Below are 20,757 nucleotides of genomic sequence, written 5' to 3' on the forward strand. Positions count from 1 at the left end.
GAAATAAACTTTTAGCTCTTCATATACTTTGGCTCACTGTTCATTTTACTAATCTAAAAAAAAGCAGAAAAAAATAGGCCCTTGTCTACTAAAAGTTTCATGAATATCAGTTTGTTTAAAGAAAGACTTTTTCAAATGACCAAGACCAAATTCCTCTTGCTTTAGAAAATGTGTTTTGAGTCTGAAATAGGGTTGCCAGGTGTCCAGTATTGACCCAGATAGTCCAGTATTTTCACTTCCTGTCCAGTAAAAAAATCCAGAAAATACCGGACACCTGGCAACCCATCATACACTCAGCAACTGGGGACAGCCCCCGAACGCCCCCGAATCCTCCCTGGGCCCCACCGGGCCTCCTGCTTACCTGGTTCCGCAGGGGAACGGTCTTCTGGCTCAGATCAGGAAAACAAGATAGCCGCCGGCAAAAAGCCTCAAAGGCTTTTCTTAAAGGAGCCATGCTGTTTTGTTTTTTAAATTTTTTTGCTTAATAACTCTCAGGATTTATTAAGTTTGCTCAACAACTTTGGTCTCCACCTTTTTTTTTCCTCAACAGAATTTTTTCCCCAGTGTTTTGTTGTTGCTTTGGAGAGGGGGGTGGGTGGGGGGGGGAGGCGTTGGTATTTTTGGTTAAACCATCTGGCAACCCTAGTCTGAAAAGCCAAGTCCTCTGTTCTGTGATGCCTGGTACTGACCCATTTCTGCCTTAGCACACCTGTGCATTAATAGCACAGTATTTTTAGGTATCAAATACAAGTGTGACACTTTACTTGGAGCCAGGAATAAAGGGCAGTGCAGGCCTGTGCCAACCCAGAGAAGGCAGTTTGACTCAGCATGACAATCCTTTCAGATTACTTTCCCCTCTCCGAGCCAGCTGAGCTGGGCTGCTCAGTATGTTATAAGAAGGTGAGCGGGAAAAGTGGAGATACGGCTCTGCCCTGCTCTAACTACTCCTGCCCATCTGTGTATGCAAGGGGAGTAGCAGCTCCTCAGAGCCTTGCTACTCTCCCTCCTCCCTCCACCATGAGGCAGGAAGCAGAAATGTACCTTTCTTCCCTGGGTCAAGTCACAGTCTCCCCATGTATGTAGAAGTCTTGTAGGAAGATTTTTTAAATTTTATTTTCTGCCATTAAAGAAATACTGTTCTTCGAGTGATTGGTCATGTGCATTCCATGGAGGTGTGTACGCACAGCATGCAAGCGTCGTTGGAGATTTTTCCCTCAGTAGTATCCGGGCCAGGAGGAGCCCCCTGGAGTGACGCCTGTATACCCGCCCATATATACCCCTGCTGGCCCCCTCACCCAGTCAGTTCCTTTTTACCGCCATAACGGTCCTTGGAACAACCCTCAGCTCTTGCTTTAGCAATCATACATAAGTAGTTCTTTGTTATCAGTTAATCACCATTGTTAGTTGTAAATTGAGTTGAAAAGACTGTTGATTTAGTTGTTTGTTTTGCCACCACTGTGCTCTGTGCGCCCTTGGTGGGGTATGCCCAGACTGCAGGGATTCAAACCCTGCAAGAAATGCAGTCCGCCCATGATCTGCGGTGATACGCACTTGGCGTTTTTAAAGTGCCTGAGAAAAGCTCATCTGTCAGAGAGCTGCAAGATTTGCAAGGCCTTTAAGCCCTGCATGAAGAGCGAAAGAGAATCATGCCTTAAGATCATGCTCATGGAGGCAGCCTTGAGACCAGCACCGGCATTGGACCTGGCACTGGTGTCTCTGAGTGCACTGGTGTTGGTGCGAGATGCTTCGGCCCACTCCTGTGCCTCCCAGGCACAACACAGGCCCCGTCCCCCGTCAAAGGCCCTGGTGCTGCAGAAAAAGAAGAGGCCGAATGGGGCAGGTCTCTAAGGCGCGTGCCCTCTGTGAGCCCCTTGGTGGGGCATGTGGCACCACACAGTGCCGAACCCAGGCCATCTCGTTCGGGTGGACACTCATCTCCTGGCAGGGGGCCTAGCCCACCTGGGGACTTCCTGGAACTCCCCACCCCGGAGGCCTTCGAGGCAGCGAGAATTTTAATTGAGTCATCTCCCTCACCACCACCATCGCCAACTCCCACCAGAGGGCATGGGAATGGCCGGCACCGACCGCCATCAAGGTTGTCTGAGGGTGTAGTTCAGGACATCAGGAAACGCCATCCGATGCAGTCTGCACCCTCAGCACCAGCCCCAGCACCTGTGGCACCGACATCGGAACCGGCACCGGATGTTTCCTGGCATGGGGCACCCACGCTGCCATGGCACCGCCATGTGGCACAGACCACAGCACTGAGCCCTGTGGCTCCTTCCTCAGCACAGCCCCTACCGTCTCCGGGCTCAGTCATGCCACCACCTTCTCTCCAGCACTGCGGCAAACCTGAGTCAATGGCAAGGCCACAACAGCCTCACCCTGGTCAGCCTCTGAGTACTCGTCCCACTCAGAGGCAGAATCCACTTGGTCGACCAGAGGCTCCAGGTCTCGTTCCTGGCACTGATCACCCTCACAGCACCGATCACGGCACCACAGCTCGTCCTCCCACCACCGCCAACAGCAGTGGGCATAACCAGTCCCAGTGCTGATAATACATCAAACATGGCCCCCACAACCTCCAGCCCAGTGGCCTTTCTGGTCTCCCTGGGCTTATCACCAAAACCAGGGTGTGGACCCTTCCAGACCAAGTTCAGTTGTCTCGGGACCTCGAGCCCCTCCGTCAGCTACTCCCTTGGCCTGATCCCCCATGCCAGGGATTTTGACGGGACGGCACATCAGTCTCCTTGCCCATTTTCCGGGATCGCTTATTCCCTTTCCTGCAGGCCTGGCACTCTATTATCTCAGACTGGTGGGTCCTGGAAATAGTGGAAGGGGGATACACCATTCCGTTCCACTCAATTTCCCTACCCTCCTACCCCATCCCTCTTCAGGGACCCATCTCACGAGCCCCTCCTATGGGAGGAGGTTCTTCAGCTCTTTAACGTGGGAGACATAGAGCCTGTTCCCTCCGGGGCCCTGGGCAGGGGTTTCTACTCTCGTTACTTTCTGGTCCCGAAGGCCAAAGGAGGCTTTCCTCCCATCCTGGACCTTAGAAACCTAAACTCCTTCATTGTCAAAGCCAGATTCAAAATGTTAACCCTGGCGTCCATAATGCCATCGCTAGCCCCCAGAGACTGGTATGTTGCCCTCTATCTGAAATACGCCTAATTTCACATCTTGATCGCCCCTCATCATCGGCAGTTCCTCCGCTTTACGGTGAGCACGGACCACTACCCTTTGGTTTACGGCCCTGCCCTTTGGTATCTGTATGGCATTCCATGTCTTTACCAAATGTATGGTGGTCGTGGCCACTGCCCTGAGAAAAAGGGGCATTCAGGTGTTCCCCCAGCTAGATGATTGGCTACTGAGGGGACACACAGAGGACCAAGTACGGGGCCACATTTGGTGGTCTGGAACCTCTTTGGGGAGCTGGACCTTCTCCTCAGTATGGACAAGTCAACTTTAGCCCTGACTCGGGTGATAGAGTTTGTAGGGGCCACCCTGGACTCAATGTTGGCAAAGGCCTCTCTTCCCCAGGTCCTGCTTCCTGGCAAAAGAGTCCACCGTCCGCGGTCTCCAGAGATTTCCGGTAACCACAGCCCGGTTGTGCATGCGACTCCTTGGCCTAATGGCCACATGCCCCTATGTCGTGCAACATGCTAGACTCCACATGCACCCCTACAAATGTGGCTGGCGCAAGTCCACAACCCAGCCCTCCACCCGTGGGACAGAGTGGTGACGGTCCCGGTAACGGTCCTGCATTCGCTGACCTGTTGGACTCTTCCGGAGGAAGTCTGTGTGGGGGTCCCTTTCTCTAGACCGGTACCAGCTGTCTGACTTGTTACGGACGCCTTGGACACCAGTTGGGAAGCATACCTGGGTGATATGCAGATACAAGGTATGTGGTCCAGGGAAAACCTCTCCCTGCACATCAATGTAAGGGAACTCCGGGGAGTCAGGCTGGCCTGTGCAGTTTTTCTTTCCCTCCTCAGGGGCAGGTCAGTCCTCATTTTGTCAGACAACATGATGGCAGTGTCATATATAAACAGACAGGGCGGGGCATGAGCCCCCTGCCTATGTCAGGAGGCGATTCACCTGTGGGACCTCTGTATCAGGGCAGATGTCCACCCGACGGCCGCGTATCTCCCGGGCTCTCAGAACGTCCTGGTGGACAGGCTGAGCAGGGCATTTTTGAGTGGTCCCTCAGGGAGGACGTGGCTCACTCCATTTTCTGCAGGTGGGGATTTCCCCAACTGGAACTGTTTGCCACAAGGCAGAACAGGAAGTGCCCGAGGTTCTGCTCCCTCATGGGATTGGGATGGGGCTCCCTGGGAGATGCACTCCTTCACCCTGGCCTGGGGACCTGCTTTACGCCTTCCCACCGTTCCTGCTCATCCACAAGGTCCTCTTGACAGTGCAGGAGTTCAGGGCTTCCCTAATTCTCATCGCCCCAGTCTGGCCCAAACAATACTGTTTCTCATTCCTTCTCATCCTGTCTTGTGAGAGGCCCATAACCCTCCCGCTACTCCCGGATCCAGTCTCCCAAGACTCCGGCAGACTCCGACACCCGGACCTTCACTCGCTACACCTGACAGCTCCGTGGCTGACGGCTGCGGAGCTCCAGTGCTCGGCTTGTGTTCAGGAGGTCCTGTTGGGAAGTAGGAAACCTTCCGCTAGGGCCACGTACCTGGCAAAGTGGAAGAGGTTCTATATCTGGGCTTCCCACAGAGGGATTTCCCCAAGAGAAGCCCCAATTCCCCTGATCCTGGACTACATCTTGGATCTCAGGCTCCAGGGACTCTCCTCTTCCTCCATCAAGATTCATTTGGTGGCCATATCCACTTTCCACCCTGGGCACGGAGGGAAGACCCTGTTTGTGGATCCCATGGTAAACAGGTTCCTTAAGGGCCTAGATAGGCTTTACCCGCATGTACGGCAGCCCACACCTCAGTGGGACCTCAACCTGGTCCTATCTAAGCCCATGGGGCCCCCATTCGAACCCCTAGCATCCTGTTCCCTCCTTCACCTGTCCTACAAGGTATCCCTCCTGGTGGCGATCTCGTCCGCTAGGCGGGTGTCTGAGCTCAGGGCGCTCACTTCAGATCCTCCCTATACAGTTTTCTTCAAAGACAAAGTCAGACTTCGCTCCCACCCCACCTTTCAGCCCACGGTGGTCTCCTCCTTCCATGTCTTCCAAGACATATTCCCACCAGTGTTCTACCCTAAGCCTCATGCGTCAGGGAAGGAACAGGATTTGCACACCTTAGATGTCAGAGAGAGCCGTAGCCTTTTATTTAGACAAAACAAAACCATTCCGTAAATCGCCACAACTCTTCCTGGCCATTGCAGAACACGTATGGGGTCAGCCGGTCTCTACGCAGAGAATTTCCTCTTGGATCACTGCCTGCATCAGTGAGTGCTGTGCTCTGGCAGGAGTCCCAGCCACTCCTTTCACAGCGCACTCTACCAGGGCTGTGGCCTTCTCCACAGCCTTCGCAGCGCAGGTCCCGATCTTGGACATCTGCAGGGTGGCCACGTGGTCCTCCGTCCACACCTTCGCCAACCATTATGCGCTGTCACATCTCGCCAGAGAGGATGCTGCCCTGGGTAGAGAGGTTCTTCACTCCACAGTAACCTGAAACTCTGACCTTCCTCCTCAGGTCCTGCTTTGGAGTCACTGACAGGGAATGCACATGAACAATCACTCGAAGAAGAAAGAACGGTTACTTACCTCATAACTGTTGTTCTTCGAGCTGTGTTGCTCATGTTCATTCCAGTCCCACCCGCCTCTCCTTCTCCGGAGTATTCCGGTAAGAAGGAATTGAGTAGGTGGAGGGCCAGCAGGAGTATATATTGACTGGTACACCTGTGCCACTCCAGGGGGCTCCCAGCTGGCCCGACGGATACTGCTGAGGGAAGAATCTCCGACGATGCGTGCACACTGCACGAATACACCTACATGGAATGGACATGAGCAACATATCTCGAAGAACAACAGTTACGATGTAAGTAACCGTTCTTTCCCCACCTCCATAATCTCCCACAACTATTAAAATGTAAATAGATAAATATAGAAAAAGTGCTTACACTTAAACAGTTACATCTGTCAAAATTGTAAAACAAAACTCCCTTGCCTAGTTATGGTTCTGTGGTGACGGATACATACGCATTTTTGTTCGCTTTTGACGTACTTTATTTTTGAACACTCATATATCTTTGGTTTATGTTTCTTCCAGGCTGCAGACTTAATTATTAACCCAGCTACTACTTTCAAGGAAAAACCAGACCCCAGTGGTTTGGTGTTCGGAACTGTTTTCACGGACAACATGCTGACAGTCGAATGGTCTTTGGCTTCGGGATGGGAGAAACCCCAGATTAAGCCTCTTGAGAACCTTTCTTTACATCCAGCCTCATCAGCTCTCCACTATGCTGTGGAAGTGAGTACCAAACGGATTAAGAAATAACCTTTTCTTTACTAGCTTTTGACAACATCACATTGTAATAGGTCCTAAGTACCATAGTTAGTTATTTAGTAATGTCCCATATGTGCTGAATTAACACTGGTGTCACTCCAGAGTAACTCCCATTGGCTTTAACAGTGAGGAGTCCTGTGGCACCCTGGAGACTAACAGATTTATTGGGGCATTAATTCTTGCCCTAAGAAATCTATTAGTCTCTAAGGTGCCAAGGGACTCTTAGTTGTTTTTGCAGCTACAGACTAACATGGCTACCTCGCTGAGACTTTCCATTGGCTTTGGCGGAGTTCGTTTTTATTTCCATTTGATTAATTGAGAGCGAAATCTGGTCTGCTGTTTCCAGCTCACCCTGTTGCATACTCTAGTGTGACACTGAAATGGTTTGTATGAGACTAAGGAAATTGCTGGTATCAATTTGGGGACTGAGCATGCACACTGAGTTTGCAAAACTGATAGAGTGCATTAAAAATCCATAGCTTGGATTCTAGGGTACTCTTGGCAGATTCTTGTTTCTAATTCTCACTTATTGACTTGTTCTCAGGCAATCTTATAAGATTAAAAATAAATGCATTAGAGTAGAGATCAAATAGCAACAAATTGCTGCCCATAAGAAAGTGAAATGTTAACAGCCGGAAGCCAGCGTGGTTAATAGTTTTAAAAAATGCTTAGAAACTAGCGTCTAAAGCTCCTTTTCCTGTGTCATTGGAGTGGCTTGTGCTAAACTCTCATCTCTGTCAAAGCATCAGGAGGGGCACATTGAGCTATCTAGGCACATACAGTGAGAACATTGGCCTGATTCTCCTTCGACTTCAGCATATATTAAGAGTGACTCCCCTGAACTTAATGGAGTTTCATGGGTGTAAATAAGAAGAGAAACAGGCTCATTACTTTTTTTCTTTTTTTTTTTTTTTGGCCTGGGCTGGGAGACTCCTGAGCCATAAGGTTCTGGTCCATCCCCTTTTTCCATTCAGTCAACTAATTTTCAAGGATCAGTATTACAGTTACAGGTCCTTAGGTCTGAGGACGGCTAGATCTGACTCTTGATCTGCTCCAGGAGCAAGAAACCACGCTGGAGTCCCAAATTTATGTTTCACTCATAGTAGCATATTTGCTTTAGAGCTAGGCCTCTGGCCCAGTCTGAAATCATTGCTAATATGAATATGCTCTTATTTTTTTCCATTTTTATTTTTATTTTTTGTTTTTGTTTTGTTTTTACTTTTGTTGCATCACATTTCCTCTAGCCAAGAGGACAGACAGAGGAGAATCTGGTGCCAATGCTGTGGCTCAATGAATACACAGTGGGTATAATAAAAATGATGAATTTGGCATTCCCCCTCCCTTTCTCCTTGCCCTCCATGATGCACTGTGATATGCCGGCTCTGCTGGCCTCTGGATCCAGTTCCTGTGATTTACAGATACCGGATGATATAGTATGCACTCATGTGCAGCCCTGCAACAATTTGCAGCCCCAAATAATATAAAAACCAGCAAGCAATTACAGTAGTTGTTTTTATGAGAGCTGGGCATTCCCAGAATGCACCACAGGCACTCTCTCTTGAGCAAGTGAAAAGGTTTTCTATGCTCTGAAAAGTTACGAGCAGCCATCCATGGAGAAAAAGATTTAAAAGCTTGAGCAAGCTTTATGTTGCAATAATGATGTGATTCTTGCTTCTCGCAAATCACTGATCATATCTTAGACTAACATTCCTTCCTCTTCCTCTCATCACGCTGTCTGTAAATGCATATTCGGGAAAATAGCCTTTTCGTAATAACCACAGTTGGCGCAATAAGAAAACTATGGTATTAAATGATTTCCAGTCCAGTACAAAATCCTTGTAAAGGTCCTATATAATCAGCTCTGCCATGACTTATTAAAGGTATATTTTGTTCTCTCACTACAGTGTCACATTTTTGTTGTGGGATGGTTTCTTTTCAAATTTGTGTAAGAAATTTTTACAAAACGGGAGCTGGTATGGTCCACAGCACTGAAAAGTAAAAAGCCCTGCCTTCTAATCATGACTCTGCCACTTAATTGGTGTGTGGCCTAGGCAAAATCACTGAGGCTCTGTTTATATTACAGCTGGGTTATCCTGTAACCCAGTTACAATACAGTTACAATGTGTGGTGTGGACAAGATCTCTCTGTGTCCTGAAAGCTGCATTAAAGCCTTTGATAGTCATCTACTAACCCTTATGGAAAAGCACTAAAGAATTTAATAGCGAAACTATTTAATTGCTAGAGAAATGACTCTAAAAACTACACATAGAACTTAAGAGTTAGATTGTTTTAGTCTCTTTTTTTTTTTTAGAACTTTTCAATCACATTAATATAGTTTTCTATTATGTTCTATAGCAGGAGTGGGCAATAATTTTTGCCCGGGGCCACTTCAAAATTTTTTGAAATAGCCGGGGGCCACCCCAGAATGGGCGGGGCCTAAACAGGAAGGGGTGTGGCTACCCCACCCCCAGACTATGATTGGTTTGGCAGTCGGGGAGCCCCTTTTTCCCCCCTTCCCACTAGGCACCCATGCCCTGGAAGAGGTTTGGCATGCTCCCCCACCCTCAGGCCAATCAAGACTGGGAGCGGGGGAGCACCCGAAGTCTCCTCCTCCCCCTGCGAGGAGCACATGGCACTCTGAAGTGTCACGGGATACTCTCAGGGCTGGGGCAGGGTGAAGGAAGCTTCACGCAGCTCGCCCGCCTCCACACTCTGATTGGCACAAAGCCTCCTCCTTCCAAGTGCTGTGTGCTGCTCACAGAGCAGGAGGAGGCTTCGCATGCTCCCCACCTCCCCCAGCCAATTAAGGCCTGGGGGCAGGGGAGCGCCCAAAGCCTTCTCCCCTCTGCCCCAGGGTAGGAGGAGGCTTTGTGTGCTCCCCCTCCCTCCCCCTCATCTCCAGCCAATTAAGGCCTGGGGGCGGGGGAGCGCCCGAAGCCTTCTCCTCTCTGCCCCTCCCCGCCCCAGCAAACAAGTGTGCTGCGCTGTGCGCTGCTCGCAGGGCAGGGGAAGAGCGGAGAAGGCTTCAGGCACTCCCCCAATCCCCAGGCCCTAATTGGCTTGGGGGCGGGGGAACAGCAGGGCCTCCACAGGCTAGATCCACGAGCTTGGTGGGCTGGATCCGGCCCACGGAAGCCCTTTTGCCCACCCCTGTTCTATAGGATGGTCCAAAAAACTATGGGTTAGATTCTCTACTCTGCTTTGATGGTTCAAAGTAGCTGGATTCTGGCCATACAATTTCTTGAATTCTCCTTCTGGCTTAAACCGAGGGAGCAGACTTTTTGGCCACCTGTGTCCCCCACCCATTCCACCCCCACTGCCCACATAAGGGAGACAGAGGAAGCAAACCTCAGCTACTCTAGCTATTGTGAAGGTCAGCAGATACAGGATCAAGGGATTTCAGTTGGCTCCCTTAATTTTCCTTCAGCATAGGCTCACATCAAGGAAACCCTGAAGAAAACTTATCTTACTTTATTAAATTCTATAGAGGTTTTCCATGAGGGAAGATGCTATTTGAGATTAATCCTAGACATTAGTCAGGGTACTCGGGTGCAACAGAGTCTCAACTATGGTACAGATTTTAACTATTGTAACCAGATCAGGTTAATTAAATTATTACCAAGTCCCCTGGGACAGATATATTTGTTGTGTAGACAACCACATTAACATGTAATAACATGGGAGAAATAATATTTTATTTATTTCATGGGGTGCTGCAAAGATTAATTAATTAGAATTTATACAGCCTTTGAAGTTGTAAAGTGTTTATGGAAGTGCTAAGCTCTATTATTTCGAAAGGCACGTTTTGTTTTAGTATTGGTGATGAAGGAATAACCAGCACAATTTTCATTTGGCTCCTTTCTCCTCTTGGGTTGACAGCTGTTTGAAGGAATGAAGGCTTATCGAGGAGTGGATGATAAAATCCGCCTGTTCCGCCCAATGCTCAACATGGACAGGATGCTGCGGTCAGCGGTGCGAGCAACACTGCCAGTATGTAACTGAAGCCCATCCTTCCATTGGGTTAGGAAAGCATTTTTATTTATAGGGTGTGCAGTTGCTGTGAACCCTCACTGACGAGAAAGAAAATACAGTACTTCAGTTTAACTCTTATTAGGAGGCTTGTCATGGTGAAAGGGTCCTTGTAAGGAGTGGTGAAATGAACTCTTCAGATAGACCAGTGTTTGTCAGACTGGGGGTCCTGACCCAAAAGAGGGTCACAAGGAAGGGAGGAATGACAGTATAGCCACCCGTACTTCTGTGTCACCTCCAGAGCTGGGCAGTAGGCCAGCAGCAGCACAGAAGGGTAGCATGGTAAGAGAGAAGGTTATCACAGCCTGAAATATTTTCAAAGGGAGGCCCAGCCAAAAAATTTTTGAGAACCCCCAAACTAGATCAATGGCACAAAGACAGAGGTTCAGTGTTTCCATCTGCCCTTCCCCACTGATGGAAATTAAAGTTTGGGGCATTAATCAGTCTTTTAAAAGCTGAAGGCATATAATACACACATCCTTGTCAACATGTATATACAGACACTGGGCCAGATTGTACCCTCTCTTACAGTTATGCAAATCTGTGGGCCTGCACAAATTGAATTTAACCCAGTATTCCCAGTGGCTAGGTCTCCAATGTCAGAGTTTTATTTTTGACTCTGCTGCTGAATTGCTTTGTGAAGACCTGTAGTCTCTTGTTACCAAGTTTTTCACCATTCTGATGAGATTTAGCAGAGCAAAATATGTGCTTCTAATAGTCGCATCCTGGCCTGAGTGTTCTGTGCCATCCTTGTTAGTGTGTGTAGAAATTCTTGGGTGAAACATTCATAATTTTCTACAATGCTTTGGACATTCTCTGGAACCTTAAGGCTCAATGCAGGGAAAATTCGGTGGGTTTAGTAGCCTATGTTATACAAGAAGGTCAGACTAGGTGATCTGGTGATCCCTTCTGGCTTTCAACTGTGACTGAAAAATTAGGGCGTTGCCAAAGCGCTCACTGAGTTTTTTCCAGTGATCTTTGTAAAACTGAATTGAAAGTGGGTAATCCCACTGTTTCTTTATGTGTGTTTGTGAAATATATTTCACAATAACAACAAGAAACTTAAGACAGTTCAGTTCTTGGCAGCTAAAATCTCACGGCCTTTTCCATTGGTTGTTTTTAGAACTATATGGACTGTTAGGCTGTGTCTACACTGCACCCCTTTTCCGGAAAAGGGATGCAGATTAGACACTTTGGAATAGCAAAATCCGCGGGAGATTTAAATATCCTACTTGAAAGTAGGAATAAAAGATCTCCGGAAAAGGGGAGAATCACGTCTAGACTGCCGCTTTTCTCCGGCTTATCCCCAAGCCGGAAAAAAGCGGCAGCCATGTTAATGCAAATACCGCGGAGGATATTTAAATCCCCCGCAGATTTTGCTATTCCAAAGTGTTTAATCTGCATCCCTTTTCCGGAAAAGGGGTGCAGTGTAGACACAGCCTTAGAGCCTTCTCTGTCATGATTAAAAGTTCCCATTAGAATATGTTTCCATAAAATTAATTTTCTTTCTTTCTTTCTTTCTTTCTTTCTTTCTTTCTTTCTTTCTTTCTTTCTTTCTTTCTTTCTTTCAGTGTTTTGACAAGGAGGAGCTATTAGAGTGCATTCGGAAGCTTGTAGAAGTGGAAAAGGACTGGGTCCCACACTCTACGTCTGCAAGCCTGTACATCCGCCCTACTTTAATTGGAACAGAGGTATGGAAAAACTTTTTTTCTCCTGAGTTTTTTATATACATTTTCATTGCCTTGTTCCTATCTTAACCCCTGGAAATCCGTACAGTGTAATAAGTCATGGCAAGGAGATTAAAATATTCAATTCTCTTTCTACAATACAAATCAAATGGCATCTATTCTTTTTTCTTCCTAAATTTGTTAACATCAAATAAGAAATCATGAAAGGTACTGGGCTGGCTTAGACAGAAGTCCTTTATTTTTACATAGAACATATGTAATATGGACAGAATCCATCCAAGTTTCTGTGTTTCACCCACATCCTGGAGTGAGGAGCTCTGGGTATGTCTACACTACAAAGTTCATTCGAACTAACAGACGTTAGTTTGAATTAACTTTGATAGGCGCTACACATACAAACCTCTAGTTCGAACTTAATTCGAATTAGCGGAGCGCTTAATTTGAACTAGATAAACCTCATTCTACAAGGACTAACGCCTAGTTCGAATTAAGTAGTTCAAATTAAGGGCTGTATAGCCACTTAATTCGAACTAGTGGGAGGCTAGCCCTCCCCAGCTTGCCCTGGTGGCCACTTTGGGCACCACCAGGGAAACTCTTCTGCCCCCCTCCCGGCCCCAGAGCCCTTAAAGGGGCATGGTCTGGCTACGGTGCCCGTGCCAGGTGCAAGCCTGCCAGCACCCAGCCAGCAGACCCTGCACCTGGCACGGCATGAACCAGCCACCCGCTCCCACCCAGCCCTCTGCCTCTTCCCGGGACCAGGCTGGCGGCTCCCAGGAGCCTGCCCGGGACCGCAAGAGGCGGGCGCCCGCCTGGTCTAGTGCGGAGATCGTGGACCTCATCCACGACCTCCGCACTAGGCACAGGAAAGTGGCCGTCTAGGGCAGGATAGCTGCCAGCCTGGCCCCCCCCGGATGGCAGCCTGCAGCAAGTGCAGCCGGGCTGATGGCCAAGTGCTGTGATGTGCCGAGTGTGGGCATTCAGGGCACTCCAAGCCAGGACTGCTTTGCTGTCCCTCATCGAGTTACACAAGTGAGCGGGGAACCCCTGAGAACTGTCTATCCGGGGTGGGGGTCGGGTCCCTTTAACAACAGCCCTCGGCTAGCCTGAGACAGCAGCTCCATGCTCTAAGTCCTAATCTGATGCCCTGCCGGTACTGCTTCCAGCCAGCCTTAACCTCGGTTCTGGATCCACTCAATGTGAACATGCTAGTTCGAATTAGCAAAACGCTAATTCGAACTAGTTTCTAGGTCTAGATGCACTAGTTTGAATTAGCTTAGTTCGAATTAACTAATTCGAATTAAGTTAGTTCAAATTAGTGCTGGGCTGTGTCTACACTGGCATGAATTTCCAGAAATGCTTAAAACGGAATACTATTCCGTTTTCAGTTTTTCTGGAAAAGGAGCGTCTACATTGGCAGGCTGCTTTTCTGGAAAAGCCCTTTTTCCGGAAAAGCGTCTGTGGCCAATGTAGACGCGCTTTTCCGGAAAAGAGCCCCGATCGCCATTTTCGCGATCGGGGCTTTTTTCCGGAAAAGACTACTGGGCTGTCTACACTGGCCCTTTTCCGGAACAGTGTTCCGGAATAAGGACTTATGCCTGAGCGGGAGCAGAATAGTTTTTCCGGAATAGTGGCTGATTTTGTACAGTAGAGCATCGTTGCTTTTCCGGAAATTCAAGGGCCAGTGTAGACAGCTCGCAGCTTATTCTGGAAAAGCGGCTCATTTTCCGGAATAAGTGGCCCAGTGTAGACACAGCCCTGTAGTGTAGACATACCCTCTCAGAGTTTCCGGACAGTTCAATCTTCATCACTCATACAATCATCAGCCTCTTTTTATATGTCCACCAACAGAAGACCTAATGGGGAAAGGGAAGAGAGAAGGGAAAAGAAATAGTCAATTAGAGTGTCCAGGCTACATGAAACTGATAGAGAAGGTGCAAATTGTTCTTAAGTACCCATTGTTTTTTTTTATGTCATTAGGATGTGGAATGTAGGGGGCCATGGACACATTAATTGACTATTTCTTTCCCCTATTTTCCCTTCTCTCTCCCCACCCCCTTATTTAGTTAGAAACTGGATCTTTAACAACTCCATTCATCTGGAGGAGTGGGTTGTGCCCATGAAAGCTCATGATACCATCTACGTGTTTTATTAGTCTTTAAGGTGCTGCAAGACTATTCATTGTTTTTTAAGTTTTTCCAGTTACATACTAATTCAGCTGCCCCTCTGAAGCTTAATAACAATAGGCTTATCTTCATATATATGCAGCTAGCAGAAAACATAGTCTAATTTCAGTGATAGGAAACATCTTTAGTAACAGTGTTTAGTCCAAACCATTTTTCTAATGTTTGCCTATCTGTGACTGTTAAATTTTCTTTTGCCATTAAAACTTTGATTTACCTAGGATATGCTCATTTGTAGAACCTCATTTTACTACAGCTCATTTACATTGAGCATAGCACCATCTAGTGGGAGTATTTGTTCAGATAATTGGATTTAAGATAACTTTTCACATTGTGTGTGACGGAGAATTTAATCCGAGGGTTCGGCTGGGGGCCCAAAACCCCTACCAAATCAATTCCAGACACCCTTCTTAAGCAACCAGCTTTATTCAGGAATGCATTCCAGGGCAAAAACCTCCAGGATACTCAGGAAAAAAAGTTCCTGCAAAGTTTCTGCAAATGCCCAAACAAAAGGCAAGGTCTTTTGTACTTTCTTACATGGTAATTACCCCCCCTTTACTGACCACTTACAATTGCATGCATATACAGGTCATGCCCCTTTGCACCAAATTCCCTCCAATCATCATTTGTCCCCTCACTGTCATTTTGCAGGCTTTACAACAGGTTCAAACCAGTTTCACCTGTCCCCTCCTTTTGTATACCTGTGTTCAAGCACGTACCTCTTTACAAAGACCAGACTTTAACAGCAGGGGTCATATTGGCAACAGTTAAGTTTATCCTTCATGTGAATGAGTGTAATTTTTTCCCTATGTTGTATATTTCAGTTGAAGATTTGTGGGAAAAGGAGACTAGGACAGAAATGTGTGTATGGAAAATTTGACAGGTAGTTGAGAGAAAAGGCTATGGGGACATATATACTAATTCAGTGACTGGCACTGACAACGCCATTTAAAGACCAACAGGTAATTTGAAAGCTTCAGAGCAGTAGCCGAGTTAGTCTGTAACTGGAAAAACTTAAAAAATAACAAATAGTCTAGCAGCACCTTAAACACGAACAAAACATGCAGATGGCTCATGATACCATCTACATGTTTTGTTAGTCTTTAAGGTACTGCTAGACTATTCATTGTTTTTTAAGTTTTTCCAGGTAATTTAAAGTTGTTCACCTCTGTAGGAGTCCCAATGCTACTCTCTCATGACTGAATGTTTCCTTATTCATGGATGTCACCTCAGTTGCAGCTCCCCCATAGGAGTGTGTGTGTGCATGTACACAAATGGACTGTGGACATGATAAAAGCAAGTCTGCAATATTGTTACACAATTTGGATGCAAGAAATTGATTCTTATGAACACTTCATTTTCTTGGAAGCTCTCATAAGAGGGAAAACGTTAAGGCTTACTGGTTAGAGTCTAGGACTAGGCATCAGGGTGTGATACCTGTTCCCAGCTTTGCCACTGATTTGCTATCTGCCCTTAGGTAAGTCACTTTCTCTCATTTGCCCCATCTGAAAACAGACTTTGTAATACTTAGCTCCCTCATGAAGGTGTTGGGGCTTTGTTAACTTAGTGGCTACATCTAGACTACATCCCTTTTTCGGAAAAGGGACGTAAATTAGATGTATCGCAATTGCTAATGAAGCAGGAATTTAAATCTCCCGTGCTTCATTAGCATAAAAATGGCTGCCGCTTTTTTTTTGGCACGGAGCTTTGCCGGAGAAAAGCGCCAGTCTAGACGCTGATCTTTCGAAAAAAGATTTAAATCCGCTCTTCATTAGCGATTGCGATACGTCTAATTTACATCCCTTTTCCGAAAAAGGGATGTAGTCTAGATGTAGCCAGTGTGTGTAAAGCACTTGGCAAGCCCTCCATGAAATGTTCTCTCTGCAGTAAGTGAAAAGTATTAATACATGGTGGGATTTGCTATAGTGATTTCCAGAGGTTCTTTGGTGTGGGACTCCATTAGGCAAGTAAAGTGCTCTGTTTGTTTCAGGTTAGTGTACCCTGATTGGGCCTTTTCATATAGCAGATAGAAAAATGTCTTGTCCCCAGAATGCCTGTTCTGCTTATTTTATTTACTCTGACACACACAAGATACGCAACAAGATTTCTGGTTTTCTAACACTATCCTCTCAAGATCTGCACCTGATTCCACTTAGCAGCATTGGGCCTTAGTTAACTATCCTTTTTTTTCCAGTTAGTGTTATGTTGAGGAGCTAAAATATAACGAGAAATCAAAAAGGGACCTGAAGGGTACATATCTGAGGGTATGTCTACACTACAGCGCTAGTTCGAACTAACTTAGTTCGAATTAGTTAATTCGAACTAAGCTAATTCGAACTAACGCGTCTAGAACTAAAAACTAGTTCGAATTAGCGTTTTGCTAATTCGAACTAGCAAGTCCACATTGAGTGGACTCTGAACAGGGCTTAAGGATGGCTGGAAGCAGTGCCGGCAGGGCATAAGAGGAGGACTTAGAGCATGGAGATGCTGTCTCAGGCTAGCCGAGGGCTGCGCTTAAAGGGTCCCGACCCCCACCCCGGACACACAGTTCTAAGGGGTGCCCCGCTTGCAAAGCAGTCCTGGCTTGGAGTGCCCGGAGTACCCACACTGGGCACATCACACCACTCGGCCATCAGCCCTGCTGCACTTGCCGCAGGCTGCCATCTGGGGAGAGGGGGCAATCGGGGGGCTGCAGGAGAGCTTCCACCCCCAGAAGCCCGCAGAGCCAGCCCAGTCCTCCCCATCGGGGGCGCGTACCCCATTCCTCCCTCACCTCCTTCCACTTACCCTTCCCTAGCCCCCCTTCTTATTGATGTACAAAATAAAGATAACGTTTCTTCCAACATTGACTCTGTCTTTATTGAACAAAACTGGGGGAGACTGGGAAAAGGAGGTGGGAGAGGGGAAGAGAAAGGCTGGGAGAGGGGAGGGCAACTAACATGATCAGGGGTTGTGAACAGGTCCCAGATGAAGAGAGGCTACAGAGACTGGGACTGTTCAGCTTAGAAAAGAGGAGACGGAGGGGGGACAGGATAGAGGTCTCTAAAAGCAGGGGTTGGGTGGAGAGGGTGCATTCAGAAAAGTTCTTCATGAGTTCCCATAAAGAAGGACTAGAGGACACCAAAGGAAAGGAATGGGTAGCAGGCTTCAAACTAGTAAGAGAAAGTTGTTCTTCACAAAGCAAAGAGTCAACCTGAGGAACTCCTTGCTGCAGGAGGCTGTGAAGGCTACAACTAGAACAGAGTTTAAAGGGAAGTGAGATCAAGTCATGGAGGTTGGGTCCATGGAGTAGTCTTAGCCAGGGGGTAGGATTGGTGTCCCTGCCCAAAGTTTGTGGAAGGCTGAAGAGGGATGGCACGAGACAAATGGCTTGGTCACTGTCTTCGGTCCATCCCCTCCAGGGTCCCTAGGGTTGGCCACTGTCGGCAGACAGGCTACTGGGCTAGATGGACCTTTGGTCTGACCCAGGACGGCCATTGTAAGCTCAGGGCTCAGGGTCGGGGGTCTCAGTGGACCCCCTTGATTTTCATGCACACCTGCTCCTGGGTGGCCAGGCTGGCAGCTCTCCTGCCCTAGACGGCCACTTTCCTATGCCTAGTGCGGAGATCGTGGACGAGGTCCACGATGTCCGCACTAGCCCAGGAAGGTGCCCACCTCTTGCGGTCCAGGGCAAGCTCCCGGGAGCCGCCAGCCTGGTCCCGGGAAGAGGGGGTGGGCTGGGGGACATCGGGTGGGTGGCTCTGTGCCGTGCCAGGTGCAGGGTCTGCTGGCTGGGTGCTGGCAGGCTTGCACCTGACACGGGCACCGTAGCCAGCCCGTGCCCCTTTAAGGGGTCTGGGGCCGGGAGGGGGGCATAGAGTTTCCCTGGTGTTGGCCACCAGGGAAACCTGGGGAGGGCTAGCCTCCCACTAGTTCGAATTAAGGGGCTACACACCCCGGGCTCGTCTACACTGGCCCCTTTTCCGGAAGGGGCATGTAAATTTCACCTATCGTAGTAGGGATATCCGCGGGGGATTTAAATATCCCCCGCGGCATTTAAATAAAAATGTCCGCCGCTTTTTTCCGGCTTTTAAAAAAGCCGGAAAAGAGCGTCTACACTGGCCCCGATCCTCCGGAAAAAGTGCCCTTTTCCGGAGGCTCTTATTCCTACTTCGCTTTTTCCGGAGGATCGGGGCCAGTGTAGACGCTCTTTTCCGGCTTTTTTAAAAGCCGGAAAAAAGCGGCGGACATTTTTATTTAAATGCCGCGGGGGATATTTAAATCCCCCGCGGATTTCCCTACGACGACTGGTGAAATTTACATGCCCCTTCCGGAAAAGGGGCCAGTGTAGACCTAGCCCCCTTAATTTGAACTAGTAAGTTCGAACTAGGCTTAATCCTCGTAAAATGAGGTTTTCCTAGTTCGAACTAAGCGCTCCGCTAGTTCGATTCAAATTCGAACTAGCGGAGCGCTAGTGTAGCGGCTATGAATGTTAGTTCGAACTAACGTCTGTTAGTTCGAACTAACATTGTAGTGTAGACATACCCTGAATGTGCTAGTGATTCCAAGGCCTCATCAGAATCCCAAGATTTAGTGACTCTCAAATGCAGTATTATGCTGTGCCGCTGGGCCTCTCATGTTTTCACAACATTCATTTGTGTAGTGCCCACGTAGGGAGGTAAGCAACTAGTTGCTACCCGCCTCCCCTGCTACCTCTGTGTCAGAGGCAGCAAGGTGTGGGGAGAAGCAGGAGCTGGCTTAAAAGCCAGTTTCACTCAGCACCATCTCACAGTGCAGGGAAGGGGCTGGGGAGGCACAGCTATAGCAGTCCTGGGGTTGGCACGAGCCGGGAATGAACAGGGAGCATGAAATGTAAAGGGAGAAGTGCAGCAGTTGGAAACCAGCTCTTGCTACCCACGGGTGGCTCTTGCTACATTTCAAAGGCAGAAGCGCCGCAGTCAGGACCTGGCATAAGTTCACGCTAGGTTCCTCGCTGCACATCTGCCTTTGAAATGTTGCAAGAACCGTGGGCAGCTCTTACTACATTTCAAAGGCAAAGGCGCAGCGAGGATAGCGAGTGCCCCCCTCTTCCCTTATCAACTAATGGGGTAGTCGATGGGAATTCTCTAGTATAGATCCCTAGTATATACATCCCTAGTATAGATACGCTAATTAATTCACAGAGAATTGGTTCCGCATATACAGAAACCTCTGAATTATTGCAAGTAGGTTACCTGTGACTCTTGTCAGTACTTTATACTTACTCAACATTACAAAATTAAATGCAGGCAGGGCCAGTCAAGCATTACCTGCAAACAAAAGGATATCTAGCCTCTGGTCCTTTTTGGAAGAAAGGTGGGTTTTTTTCCCAATGAGTAGTCTTCAACTACTATTTCTAAATATCCAGCTTTGCTGGGAAGATACAGTTATAATCTATAAGACTTCATGACGAAATTTATAGACTCCCAGCCCCAAGATTCAAGGCAGGAATTCACTGTTGTCTTGGAAGAGGCAAAGACCTCTTTCCAGGTGGCCAGGACTCTCTCCTGGTGACTCTGAATGCAGCTGACTCAGCAGTCAGGACCATGGCCTGTGTGGTCACCATGAGGCATTGTTCTTGGCTCCAGTCCTTGGGGCTTCCTCACAATGTCCAATGATCTATCCAGGACCTTCCCTTCAGAAGTTCCATTCTATTTTTAGAACAAATGAACATGAGGCTTCACGTCCTGAAGGACTCAGTGGCCACTCTTTGATCCTTAGAGCTTAATGCTCCCTCAGCTTCCAAGGCCTTTCTGTCAGAACAAGTCGTCTTTTGCGGAAGAGTTCTTGCGCAAAGACTTCTTGTGCAAAAGCACGTCCACACCTCAAAGCTTTTGCGATGTGCTTTTGCGCAAGAGCGCGTCCACACTCTATGGAAAGCTCTGATTGCCATTAACAGAATGGCCATCAGAGCACCTGTGCTTTTTCAGATAGGCTCTGTTTGTGCAAGAACCCCTGTAGAGTGTCCACACATGCCTTTTTGTACAACAGCTGTAGTGCAAAAAGGAGTAATGCCTCATAAAAGGAGGTTTACCTACACTGCCAAATGCCCTCTGTTCTGCCATTTTACTGCCGATTTACTTGCGCAAACAATTGTTTTTGCACAAAAACCTTGCAGTATAGATGTGGTCTAAATCCATGCCACTCTTTACTGCAGTAGTGGAAAGGATGTGATTCAGCCCAGAGGTTCTCATCATGGATAGCTGCCCTATATTTCCTCTTTCCAGGAGCCATCTTAAACACTCACTCCATGGGAGCCCAGGTTTTGTCACCAGCGTTCCTCCCACAGGTCGCAATCAAAGCCATCTGCAGGGCCTGGTCATCAGTACAGACCTTCACATCTCACTATACCCTCACTCACCA

At 47.9% G+C, this 20,757-nt stretch overlaps 2 protein-coding genes across 3 annotated transcripts in view; both read left to right on the forward strand.

Annotated features, from left to right (window-relative positions):
- Positions 1–20,757, forward strand: part of BCAT1 (branched chain amino acid transaminase 1) — a 102,713-nt gene that overhangs the window by 45,344 nt on the left and 36,612 nt on the right. For both annotated transcript variants that reach the window (XM_006121274.4, XM_006121273.5), the window contains exons 3-5: positions 6,243–6,443; positions 10,359–10,469; positions 12,080–12,199. In XM_006121274.4, coding sequence (XP_006121336.3) covers positions 6,243–6,443; positions 10,359–10,469; positions 12,080–12,199 — 432 coding nt within the window. The remainder of the gene's footprint in view (positions 1–6,242; positions 6,444–10,358; positions 10,470–12,079; positions 12,200–20,757) is intronic.
- On the forward strand, positions 612–6,235 carry LOC149525623 (uncharacterized). Its single transcript, XM_089769655.1, is given in 2 exon segments — positions 612–5,278; positions 5,280–6,235. Coding segments are annotated over 2 exon segments (1,320 nt in total). The 5' UTR covers positions 612–4,324; the 3' UTR covers positions 5,646–6,235.

This window comes from Pelodiscus sinensis, chromosome 1 (genome assembly GCF_052426305.1).
Source record: "Pelodiscus sinensis isolate ZL-2025 chromosome 1, ASM5242630v1, whole genome shotgun sequence".
NCBI lineage: Eukaryota > Metazoa > Chordata > Testudines > Trionychidae > Pelodiscus > Pelodiscus sinensis.